Here is a 13,190-nt window from a genome sequence, read left to right on the forward strand (position 1 = left end):
CTTGTTATATGTCCCCACATGTGTTGTAGTGTCCCCCTCTGTGTAATGCCTTTATGGCAATTTACAAGAAATAAAGTAGCTTGCTTACCTCTGTTTTGGAGAGAGCTTCAGGTTACTGTTGCTGCCATTTTGCTCTTACTTTCGAGCAAGTAAGACGTACCTTGCTATTGTGAATTAACCGTTTGTGTTCGTTGGAGTACTGTTTTTGTGGATTTACGTGTTTTTTAAAATTATTTTTATGCTTCCCTATCAGGAAGGTAAGGTGTAAAACTTCTTTGTGCAATTGAAACTCTTTTCAAGCCGTCATAGGCAATTTTTCTTGTGCCACGCCCCGTAAAGGGGGGTGGTGAGGCAAGATCTGAACTAATTTGGTGAACATTTTACAAACCTGTTTTTTGCGCATCTATAATTTTGACCGAGCATGTCGGTCGAAATTTTAAAAGAAATAATTTCCAAAGAACGCACTCTCAATGAAAGTAGTGTTAATAGCAAAAAATTTTCTGACGTTGCCGCCATGGAAACGAAGACCATTGTGTTGAACAATGAAGATTTGGAAGAATATTTTTCCAGGATGAAGGAGGAAAACGGGGATATCAAGATAACGCCCATGTTCGATGTTGAAGAAATAGAGAAGAAAACTGTGGTCTTCAGATCCTTCTGTATGGAAGGAAGATGTTTTAAATATCTCAATGAAAATGTTATTGAGAAATGCCTCGCCCCTGTGTGGAATTATATTACTCATATCGCAAAGGGTGAGGCTTTTTCAACCACTGGAGTCTGTTTCAAGATGGAGAAGTTGGCGCACGAGTACTCGGTTAGCCCCTTGAAGACGAAGGAGGTAGCACTTCTGCCCTCTTACAGGGGAAGTCGTACTTCTCGTGTGAGGGTGATGGAGGTGCCGCTGGAATTAGAGAAAATACAATTCCTTCATATTCCATGCTCTGTCTCCCAATACTGGACAGGGCAGAGCATTTCAGCCATCATCCAAGGGGCACCGGCAGACATGGAAAACCTTCTGGACTGGATACGCGTGGGTGAAAAAGTTACCCTCCGAATTGAAGTGGAGGGTAAAAAGGTTACTTGCTTCGAATGTGAAAAAAAAGGCCACATTCGAAGCGATTGTGAAGAAAAAAAGAAGAGGAGGAAAAGAAGAATAAAGAGAAAAAACTGTTACAGACACCAGTCCCCACAACTATTCAAAGCATCCCCAAACCCACACATAGACCAGTCCCCACAAAAACAAATGCTCCCACTCCTTCTGTTGTGATGCTACCCCCAAAGAAAGCAATGAAAAGACCCAACCCCAGCATACATAAGCCCCCACATTAATAAAACCCCCCGCCCACCTGATTTCTGAGGCACCTTGTGTTTCAAACATAACGTCCCCAGACGACACCATGGAGGTATCCGAAGGGGAATTCATGACAATTTGCAAGCGTTTACATGCACCTTCTCCACCCACATCCCCCACACACCACAGATAACGAAAAAAAGACCCTGCTCCACCACACTGGAAAAAAAAACACAAAAGAACAATGAAGAAATAATTTTAACTGGATATGACTCTAAAGACGATTATTTGGAAGACAAATTCCAGAACACCATACAGTGAAACTTTTGCATCCAAATAACGACACACATATGAGACGTGCCTGGATGGGGGAAAAACCTATACAGGTAGAGAAAAATTGGAGTGAGGTAACCAGTAAGGTGACTGCTCTAACCCAGACTTGGTCTGGGCAAGCACCTCTAGCTTTACCTGGATGTGGTCACTGCATGTCCAATTCTACCTTCCAAGGTTAGCGTCCTTAACAGACATAGGTACATGGATCAAGCAGAGACCTAGGCTGGGGGATTGACAATTGAAATGCTGACAGGTACTTCTGCTACTCTCTCAGGCAGGCAATGCTGGCAACAGAAGTTCCACCGCTGATTTTATAGTGGGTTAGTGGGATTCACGTCTGAAGACGCCTTGGGGGAGACCCTGGGCTACGATGAAAATCAGTTAATCAACCTGTTCAGGAGAACGTTTGGGCCGGGGTATCTGGATAATTACCAGAAATCCCTGGCTTGACAGGGCTTCCATGTGGCGTTACCTGTTCATGATAAGCTGTCAAGGCACGGAAGTGCTATCTCGCCGTCATGTTTGAGGTGTGGGCAGGACAGAGAAACCATCTTGCATGCATTCGTGGGATGTCCAGAATTGTCGGGATTGATAGTTTTCACAGAACAACTGCTGTCATCGATGGAAAGAGTACAGCTATTAGCTGAGTCAAACATCAAGATTGTGCCGCATTCTTCCCTTAGCAGGGAAAGGAAGGCCTGTTTTTACTGCATAGTAGCTATTTTAATAGAAATGGTATGGAAGACACGTGTGAAAGACACTTCAGCAGCAAGATCAGGCTGGAGAAGCAGTACCTGTCATATGAGAAATTCGAGAAGAGATGGAAGCCTGTGGTAAGAAAACTGGGAGTGATTCGCACCAAGTAAGTGGAGCCCTGGAAGAAAAGCATAGGCCCTACCCTGATGCCGGACGCCTTTCCTTCGGTGTCAGATTGCATTACGCAATGTATTTTATTTTATTTTATTTTAAATTTTTCATATTTTTAATCGATTTATAATAACGCTTTAAGCTACTTCACCATTCTATGTTTGTCTGTCCTTGTTTGTCCTCTCTGTATTATGCCTACATGGTTAATTTATTGAAATAAAGTAGCTTGCTTACCAACCACATGGTTCCGGGTTCATTCCCACTGCGTGGCACTATGGGCAAATGTTTTCTACTATAGCCTCAGGCCAACCAAAGCCTTGTGAGTGGATTTGGTAGACGGAAACTGAAAGAAGCCTGTTGTATATATATATATGTGTGTGTGTGTGTGTGTGTGTGTGTGTGTGTGTGTGTGTGTGTGTGTTTGTTCCCCCAACATTGCTTGACAACCAATAGTGGTGTTTATGTCCCCTGTAACTTAGCGGTTTGGCAAAAAAGACCGATAGAATAAGTCCTGGGGTCGATTTGCTCGACTAAAAGCGGTGCTCCAGCATGGTCACAGTCAAATGATTGAAACAAGTAAACGAGTAAAAGAGAGTATTCTTAGTGGTCAAGTAAAGTAGTAAAACCTCTTTGATGAAGTGTAAGCAAATGTTGAAGCTGGTTAGGTCAAATAACTTTTCTGGTAACAAAGGTAAAAGCATGAAGCTTAAACATATGAACTCTGTTTCACATTATAGCTTAAAGTATGTGTCAACTAAGAACACATACTTGTAAGTTTACCTTATACCTCTTTATATATTATGTAAATATACTTACGACCATTTATGATGGGACCAGATTTTAAAAGGATTAATACTTACCAAGTCTTTAACTAAAATCTGCAAAAATCAAAAGAAGTAATTACTGTTAGTTAATACATTAAATCCATGCAATCATTTTCAGAGAGTAAGAAGCAGAAGGTGCCAAAATGTAGGCTAATCCTTTAATCGAGGGAGTATCCTGTCTGATATGTACTTGGATAATATGGAGAGGTAGGCCTAAAACAAGTATTGGTGCTGAAGTTTCATCCAGCAATGGATCAAAAATTGCTGAGTAAGATATAAAACTAAATTATGAAAGCCTTTTGATAAGGCTACCTGATTGCAAAACATTCTGAGAAGTGTTACATATGGTTGTTTTACAAACGGACTTCTCAAACAACTTTCTGAAAATATATAATTAGGTTAACATGTATTGCATTATGACTATCAGACCACTTTAAAATCTATAAATTTTTGTTCATGTTAAAATTAATTTTATTTACATAAAGATTGAATCACAATTTGTACAAGATATACATAGATTAGCAGGCGCACATTACTCCTAATAAACTTCCTCTACCATCATTCATTCCTACCATTTATCCACGTCTACCACTATCCATTACTTTCTCACACTTTCTAGCAAACTCTATTTCTGCCATCACACATTGCTCTCTCTTTCTCTCTCACTCATCTTGGTTCTTCTTCTACCATTGCTGTCACTTCCATTCATCTTTTCAGCCATGTAGTGTTCAGTAAATGAATATTTTCTAGAGTGGTTGATGAATGGACAGAGATATGGAGTTGAGAGGACTCTCTACCCTTCTTGAGGTCATAACTATCTCTGGAGTTGTGGTGCAAGGATAAAATGCTTCCTGTACTCACTGAAAAGTAGTTGCTGTTAGGAAGGGCATTTAACTGTGGAAACCAAACCCAAAATGGGACATATAAGTGATATGTGGTCCTTCACCTCTCTCAATAAGTAGTATCTTGAAATACTGCCACCACCACCACCACAGTGGACAGCCTCAGTGATGTCAACAACAGCAACACCAACATTGACCACAGTGACATCACCTTCAACACCAGCCTTACCAACAGCTTCTTCGATATACACTATGGCAGACCTGGTAACATACTCACTGGCAGGCTTAGCAACCCTGATTATGGCAGCAGTAACAGACCCAGTGCCAATGCCAACTATATTGATAAAAACACCAGCAGCAGCAGTCCTAGCTGAAGCATCAACAAAGGCATGACTAATGGCACCTCTGACAACAGTAATCCCCCCCACCACCACCATCGGTGAACGCAATAATAATAATAATAATAATAATCATAATAATAATAATATTAATAATAATAATAGTAACAACCGTGGCTTACAGTATTAGCAACTACAGCGCCTCCAAAACCAGCAATGGAAACAGCATTACCAATGCTACCCCCCCCCCCACCAACATCAAGAGGCCGAGCTCCAGCAGCAACAAGAGCAACAACAACAACATCACCGACAGCGTCAGTAGCATTAGTATCTATATCAAAAGGTGCATCACCAGCAACACGTGCCGGGGCATTAACACTACCGATGCAACCACTACCTCCAGCGGCATCAGCCCCAGCACCACTAACAGCCCCAACTCCAGTAGTAACAACAACAATGTTGGCAACAGAAACGACATTAGCAGCTACAATTACAACAACAGCAGCAGCAGTAGCAACAGTAACAGTAATTGGTACAATACCGGCATCGTGCATTCAAAGAAATACATTGGTTGTATGGGAAATACATTTAAGAAACGATTTTCCAATCAAGGATCTTTCTTCAGGGTCTCAGAAAGGAGATACATAACATTGCTGGCCAGCCATGTATGGCAACTAAAAGACAATGGAGTTCTAGAATTGATCTCATGGAAAATCCTCAGAAACCCGGGCCCCTACATCAACAGGACAAAATGCTGCAATCTATGCATAGCTGAATGCACAAGAATTCTAAAAGATTCACTCATGCCAGGGACCATACTTAACTCCAGAATGGAGATTTTCGGGTCAAGCTTGCATTTTAGGAAATTTCTGCTAGCTTTTTAGAAACCACAAAGTAGTGAAAATAGTGGCACAGCTGGAAGTAGATAGCCAAAGGGAGAGGGAGATAATCTCCTATTGTTTACCCCCATAGCTGAATGATGGTGACACAGCCGGAGGTCAAAGGCCAACAGGTCTTGGGGATCTGATGATACGCCATAAAGTTAAGCCCTTTATGGATGGGAAACCCAGGGTAACCCCATAAACTGGCCTTCACCAGTAATAAATATAGACTGCCCAACTTCTTGGAGTGTGCTTCTCTGGACTTATGTTTTTCTAAAAAATATACATTTATATCTGTATATACGAAAGGCAGGATGTGTGTGTGTGTACGTGAGTGTAATTTATGCACATCCACAAATTAGCATGCATGTCGCTCCAATTTTAGGAGAACATTCGTCATGACCCTATCTGCATTTTCGTCAACTTTTTCTCTCAGAGGCACCCGCGTATAGCTGTAAAAATCGATTTTCAACCATAACTATTACCAATTTTGAAGTTTGCTAACATGGCAAAGTCAAAGTGTGCGTAAGCACGTGAAGGAGAGAGAGAGAGAGAGAGAAATTGTGTGTGTGTGAGAGGGGAGTGAGGAAGAGCTACAGATTGTTTGCCAGCGTCTAACAAAAAAAAGTGAAGAAAAAGTGGGAGAGGGAGACAGAAAACGTCTAACGAAAGAAAAGGTAGGTAAGGAAGACAGTAAGTGTAAAATGTAAAATGCTTTTTTTTTCTTAAACATGAGATATAGTTTCAAATAGAGGATGTTTTTGAAAGACACTATATTTTATAATGAGATTATATATACTTTCTTACACAACAATTAAAATATAATTATTTCAAATCATTTATTTATTTTAAATCATTCATCTTTTTCCCCCTCTCACTCTCACACACATGCACATATACTACTTTGGGAGCGAAAGAGTTTTGTTTATATTTCACGCCAAAGAAAAAGGTTTATTGACAATCCATTTATTTAACAACAATGAAACAAAGAGGTATGTAACAATTTGTCAGTGAATTGCACAATATAAATGGATAAAATTTCCGAGGCTTCCACCACACCCCAACCCGTTTTTGGACCACAAAAAGGGTTTGGTAATTTTTCAGATTAACACTAGCATGATTTCCACTAGGGTGTTAGGGTTAGGGTTAGAGTTAACCTAGAAGGGACAGGCCCTTTATTTTTTGGTTAAGGCTGTTGGTAAATTTTCCTAAGTTACTCCAATCCAGATCCCCAATGCAAACCTTCAGATCAACCTTCTCCTATGCAGATCTCTAATGCAACTTAAAAAAAAAACAGTCAATGAGTGGAAATAACCAATAAACTGATTCCTTATGGAATTTCCCAATCAAATTGCCAGCAAACCATTTTCAGCCAAACCAATTTCAATGGATTTCGCTCAAATCTGATGTTGATGTTACTTATTTTGGTTTGAAATAAAGCACTTGATCACTTAATAATCCTAGCTTGATACCGGGCAGCGCCGGTCAATACTACTAGTGTATATATATATGGGATCAGGTTCAAACTCTGAAGTCATATCTTGATTTCAGCAACATGTTCAACCACAATATCCTACTGCCAAAATTGTCAAATATTGGAATCCATGGAAAGCTACTACACTGGATTGAATATTTCCAGGATAACAGAACAGAGCATAGTGTGATCAGTAGAATCCACTCATGCCCAGCAAAAGTCACTAGTGGTGTCCCTCAGGGAACTGTCTTGGCCTTTACTTTATAGTCTGTATTGACAACATTTCAAGCATCAGCAAACACAGCAAAGTGAAAATATTTACCGAAGACTCCAAGCTCCCAAAAATTGTCAATGGAGAAGAAGACCGAATTGAACTCCACTCTGATCTACATGCTGTAAGTCAATGAGCAGACAAAAACAGAGTGCTACTAAACGAAGGGATCTCAGGTGGAGTGCTCACACAAACAATAAAGTTGATATAGCTTGTAAAATGAGCTCCTGGATCCTAAGATTTCTCTTTTCTCCTTTGTACAGCCACACTTAGTATACTGCTGCCCCCTTTGATTTCATCACACAAAACAAAACATTTTGAGAATTGGATCACTCCAGAGAGTATTCATTAAAAGAATTAAGGGCACAAGGGATCTCAATTATTGGGACTGCCTTAAAGCATTGAATCTTTTTTTGCTCCAGTGGTGCTGTGAGCAACACTTTATTTGCACAATGTAGATACTACACCACTAAAAAATGACCTTAACATTAATATCAGAATTCATCCAAGGTTAGGACCACATGCCATATGCCCTTACTTAAATCAGGATTACAACACAAATACTCTGCATCACAATTTCTTTCCCTCAACAGGTCCTGCCCTGTTTAACATTGTCCCAAAACAAATCAAAGAGGGAAAAGATACCATCATGTTTAAATGGAATCTAGACAAATTTCTTCAAGCAATACCAGATAAGCCACCTACACATGGATACAACTCACTCAACTAGAACTCCTTACTGGAATGGGTCTTGATACCACAAAACTTAAATTAAAAATATCCTGTCATGTGGTGCTTTTAAGTTAGACATGGCCTGAGCCGATATTTGGTCAAAACATATATAAATTATGTGAGTTATGCATGTATATACATATACATATATCCATACACACACCCATACAGATACACACACACATACACAGATACACATACACATACATATACAAAGACACACGCACACATATGGGTGTGTGTCTGTGCATAGTTGTATGTAGGTCGTTGTTGTTTGTTCCTTCTTGAGCTATGCCTGGCTCCTAAGGGCCAGTTTCCCAGTTCATAGGTGTATAGGTTCCCCACCTGGATGGGACGCTGGTCCATTACAGGTGAGCTGCTAGATGCAGGAGGAAAGAGTGAGAAAAAGTTGTGATGACAGAATCAGCGGATGTTTGCCATTATCTTTTGCCGGAGTCATGTGGAGCTTAGGTGTTTCACTCATAAACACACACACCGTCTGGTCTGAGACTCAAACTTATGATCCCTCGACTGCGAGTTCACTGCTCTAACCATTAGGCTATGTAATGGCAACTTCAGCCAATAAGAGCTGGCCGTGTATTAGTACAAACAATATCACCCACCCAGTGGTATTCGTGCCTTTTTCAAGAGTCAGCTGCCAGTCAATGAAAGGACACAAGACAACTGACATCCCTTCTTCATTATGAGGAGTTCTTTGTTTCTCACACCAATTTAGCACTGCAAGTTACTGGATTATTTTAAGCCCACCACATCATAGACATTCTATTGTGTTTATGTAAAATTCGCAGTGCAAACACCTTTACTGTCTGTCCATTTCAACACAACGCTACCTATATCACAAGGAATTCCTTCTTGTCCCACCTAGCTCATAATTACTTTTAACTGCTCACTCATCACAGTTCACTACTAAATCATTCGTTCAAACATAAGTTATACAGCTTCCTTTACTCACACATACACTTACAAGCCACATAACTTGTTTCTTATCAGCAATTATTCCTCATCAAATAAATCACAAACTTTGTTCTTAAATTGCCTTCTGATGTTATTTCTCATGCTTCACAAAAGCGCATGTATTGGGCCTCTTATTTTGCATCCTTTCCTCACATTGGTGACTTTACACATTGTTTACATACTACCTTCTTCACTACACTAAAAATTGATGACTCTCTCCATGCGTTACTTTGGTGACTACCACCATTCATAAGAAATCTTTTTGTTGCCTACAAAGGTAGTAGTTCTCTAAACTATTCTTATTCTTATCCCTATTCTTATTCTAGAAACAATACTTTTAAAGCATCCTCCACCATTACTGATTTGGTCACCTAAGTAGCAGAAACTATCTACTACCCCAAGAGAGCCTCCTGGGCATTTCAGAGAGACCAAGTTCCATGTGCTCTTAGTGTTTATTGTTCCTACATGTCAGCCACACACAAAACGGACTTTATCTGTTAACCTACCAGTGATTCTCCTGCATCACTTATGTGTCCATAGCTTACGTTAGGTGCAGCGAATGGAATTACTTCCCACTTCTTGCCTACACATTGAGCAGGGCCATACACCTGATGGAAAGAGAGTCTTAACTGCTTTCTTGCTAACAACAACTTTAGTCTTTGTTAGGTTAACTTTCAGGCTCGTCGATTCCAGGTTTTGCTTTCATATCTGGAATTTCTTCTCCAATTCTGCTACAGATTCTGCAATAAGAGCGAGGTTGGCAGTGTATAGTAGTTCCCATAGACAGTTTTGAATTCCTCTGTTATAGCCTGGAGAACTGCTGTGAAAAACAGTGGACTAAGAACTGAGCCCTGGTGAATCCGTATCTGTATGTTAAATTCTATGGTCTTAATGTTATCTGTATGCTAAAAGCCACTACACTATAAGCCAATGGGCATATAGCATAGTGCTTAAGAGAGCAGGCTACTAACTCCAAGATTTCGGGTTCAATTCCAGGCAGTGACTTGAATTTATAATAATAACATCAACAAAAAATACCTTAGGAATGAGAACAATGTACCCCATTAGTCAAATAAAGGCTTGCGTTCAAAATTTCACCAGGACACCTGATAAAGGCTGGAGAGTACATCAGCTGAAACATTGTGGTAACAACAAACAAGGTGAGGACACCAACCCGTCCAATGTAAATAATGTACATAATTCCTCATCTATAAAATATAAAACTATATATATATATATATATATATCATCATCATCATCATCGTTTAACGTCTGCTTTCCATGCTAGCATGGGTTGGACAATTTGACTGAGGACTAGTGAACCAGATGGCTACACCAAGCTCCAATCTGATTTGGCAGGGTTTCTACAGCTGGATGCCCTTCCTAACGCCAACCACTCCGACAATGTAGTGGGTGCTTTACGTGCCACAGGCACGAAGGCCAGTCAGGAGGTACTGGCCACGGCCACACTCCAAATGGTGTATTTTATGTACCACCTGCACAGGAGCCAGTCCAGCGGTACTGGCAACGAACTCGTTCGAATGTCTTTGCACGTGCCACTGGCACAAGTGCCAGGAAGGCGATGTTGGTAATGGTCACGCTCAAATGGTGCTATTTATGTGCCACCGGCACGAAAGCCAGACAGCTAGTTCTCATGGCGACGATCACGCTCGAACGGTGCTCTTAGAGATTTACTGGTACTGGTGCCATTATGATTTCGCTTTCGCTTGCCCCAATAGCTCTTTGCAAGCCGAGTTTAGTGTTCAATAAAAGAGACTTTGGCATGGGTGCCAGTCTATAAATTTAGTTCGATTTCGATTTCACTTGCCTCAACAGGTCTTCGCAAGCGGAGTTTAGTGTCCAATGAAGGAATGTTACACGTAAGTGGGCTGGCTACATACCTGGCAGAGACCTTGGATTTTGGTCTCACTTGGCTTGCCGGGTCTTCTCACACACAGCATATTTCCAAAGGTCTTGGTCACTACTCATTGCCTCGGTGACGCCTAATGTTCGCAGATTGTGCTTCACCACCTCATCCCGGGCCTTCCTGGGTCTACCTCTTTCACAGGTTCCCTCAACCACTAGGATGTGACACTTTTTCACACAGCTATCCTCATCCATTCTGGCCACATGACCATATCATTGCAATCGTCTCTCTTGCACTCCACAACTCATGCTTCTTAGGGCCAACTTTTCTCTCAAGATACTTATACTCTGTCGGGTATTCACACTGACATTACTCATCCATCGGAGCATACTGGCTTCATTCCTTGCAAGCTTACGCATGTCCTCAGCAGTCACAGCCCATGTTTCACTGCCATGTAGCATGGCTGTTCGTACAGATGCGTCATACAGTCTGCCTTTTACTCTGAGTGAGAGACCCTTTGTCGCTGCAGAGGTAAGAGCTCTCTGAACTTTTCCCAGGCTATTCTTATTCTAGCAGCTACACTTTCAGTGCACCCTCCCCCTCTACTAACTTGGTTACCCAGATATCGGAAGCTATCAACTACGTCCAGTTTGTCTCCCTGGAATGTGACAGAAGTTGTTTTCTACACATTTTCAGTGTTTATTGGACCTGAACATATGCCACATACAATAACTAACTTCCTAGTTAACCTGCCTTTGATATTGCTGCACCTCTTATGTGTCCATAGCTTGCACTGGATACATCTTATAGAATTTCTACCTACACCTTTCCTACAGATCGAGCAAGGTCATCTACCTGAAGCGGTTTGTGTTTTGTCTACCTTCCTACTTATTAGGACTTTGGTTTTAGCTAGGTTGACTCTAATGCCCTTCGATTCTAGTCCCTGCTTCTACACCTAAAACTTCTCCTCTAGTTCTGATAGTGACTCAGCAATTAGTGCAAGGTCATCGGCTTGGAGGAGTTCCCAGGGGCATCCTGTCTTGAATGCCTCTGTTATCGCCTGGAGGACTATGATAAATAGGAGGGGACTGAGGACAGAACCTTGGTGGACCCCTACCTCTACCCAGAATTCTTCACTGTACTCATTGCCAACCCTCACCTTACTGACAGCGTCTCTGTACATGGCTCGCATAGCTCTCACTAACCATCTTTCTATCCCTAGTTTCTTCATTGACCACCAGATAAGAGATCGGGGGACCCTGTCAAAGGCTTTCTCCATGTCAACGAAAGCCAGGTACAGAGGTTTATCCTTGGCTAGGTATTTCTCCTGCAGCTGTTTTACCAGAAATATAGTATCAGTGGTGCTTTTCCCTGGCTCGAACCCAAACTGCATCTCATCTAAACTGAATCGCTCCCTAATTAGTTGGTCTATGACCCTCTCCGTGACTTTCATTACCTAATTTAACAACTTGATACCTCTGTAATTATTTGTATCTAAAGCGTCACCTTTACCTTTGTAACAGTTGACTATGGTGCTGCTACACCAGTCATTGGGTATGACTCCTTCATGTATCACCTGGTTAACAATACGGGTGACTAGGCTATAGCTGACACTGCCAGATATTTTGAGCATCTCTGCAGTGATTCCTGATGGGCCGGGGGCCTTCCCTGTCTTCATACACTTAATTGCTTTATCTACCATGGTACTGTCAATTCGGATAGCTGGTCCCTCTGTTGGGTCGACATTTGGCAGACTCTCTTTCTCCCATTCATTCTCTTTATTGAGCAGTCTTTCATAGTGGCGTCGCCAAACCTCTTTAATTGCAGCCTCGTTCAGTGCAAGTGTACCATCATCCATGCAGACACATTTCTCTCCTACAACATCATGATTCTCTCTCACACACTGTCTTGCAACACGAAATACTTCAAGTCTTTGGTCCTCACAGTGCAGAACATTGGCAACCTTTTTCTTATCTGCTTCCCCTCTGGCTAAGTAAACCTGTCTCCTAGCTTCCCTTCTAGAAGTCTCATACAATTCCTGCTACCTCTGTTCTTCCAGTCCTTCCAAGCGTGTTTCTTTTGTCTATATATATATATACTCTTTTACTTGTTTCAGTCATTTGACTGCGGCCATGCTAGAGCACTGCCTTTAGTCAAGCAAATCAACCCCAGGACTTATTCCTTGGAAGCCTAGTACTTATTCTATCGATCTCTTTTGCTGAACCGCTAAGTTACGGGGACGTGAAGACGCCAGCATTGGTTGTCATGTGATGTTGGGGAGACAAACACAGACACACAAACATACACATAGATATATACATATATACGATGGGCTTCTTTCAGTTTCCATCTACCAAATCCACTCACAAGGCTTTGGTCGGCCCGAGGCTATAGCAGAAGACACTTGCCCAAGGTGCCACGCAGTGGGACTGAACCCGGCACCATGTGGTTGGTAAGCAAGCTACTTACCACACAGTCACTCCCACGCCATATAT

The 13,190-nt window shown here is 41.5% G+C and overlaps 1 protein-coding gene across 4 annotated transcripts in view; it reads right to left on the reverse strand.

Annotated features, from left to right (window-relative positions):
- Positions 1-3,255: 3,255 nt before the first annotated feature.
- Positions 3,256-13,190, reverse strand: part of LOC106881443 (transient receptor potential cation channel subfamily M member 2-like) — a 405,111-nt gene continuing 395,176 nt past the window's right edge. For 2 of the 4 annotated variants that reach the window (XM_052974060.1, XM_052974058.1), the window contains exon 31: positions 3,256-3,369. In XM_052974060.1, the coding sequence (XP_052830020.1) occupies positions 3,304-3,369 (66 nt within the window). In that variant the 3' untranslated portion in view covers positions 3,256-3,303. The remainder of the gene's footprint in view (positions 3,370-13,190) is intronic. The other 2 variants (XM_052974059.1, XM_052974061.1) reach the window with 1 other exon arrangement.

The sequence above is a fragment of the Octopus bimaculoides genome, chromosome 17 (assembly GCF_001194135.2).
Source record: "Octopus bimaculoides isolate UCB-OBI-ISO-001 chromosome 17, ASM119413v2, whole genome shotgun sequence".
Classification (NCBI taxonomy): domain Eukaryota; kingdom Metazoa; phylum Mollusca; class Cephalopoda; order Octopoda; family Octopodidae; genus Octopus; species Octopus bimaculoides.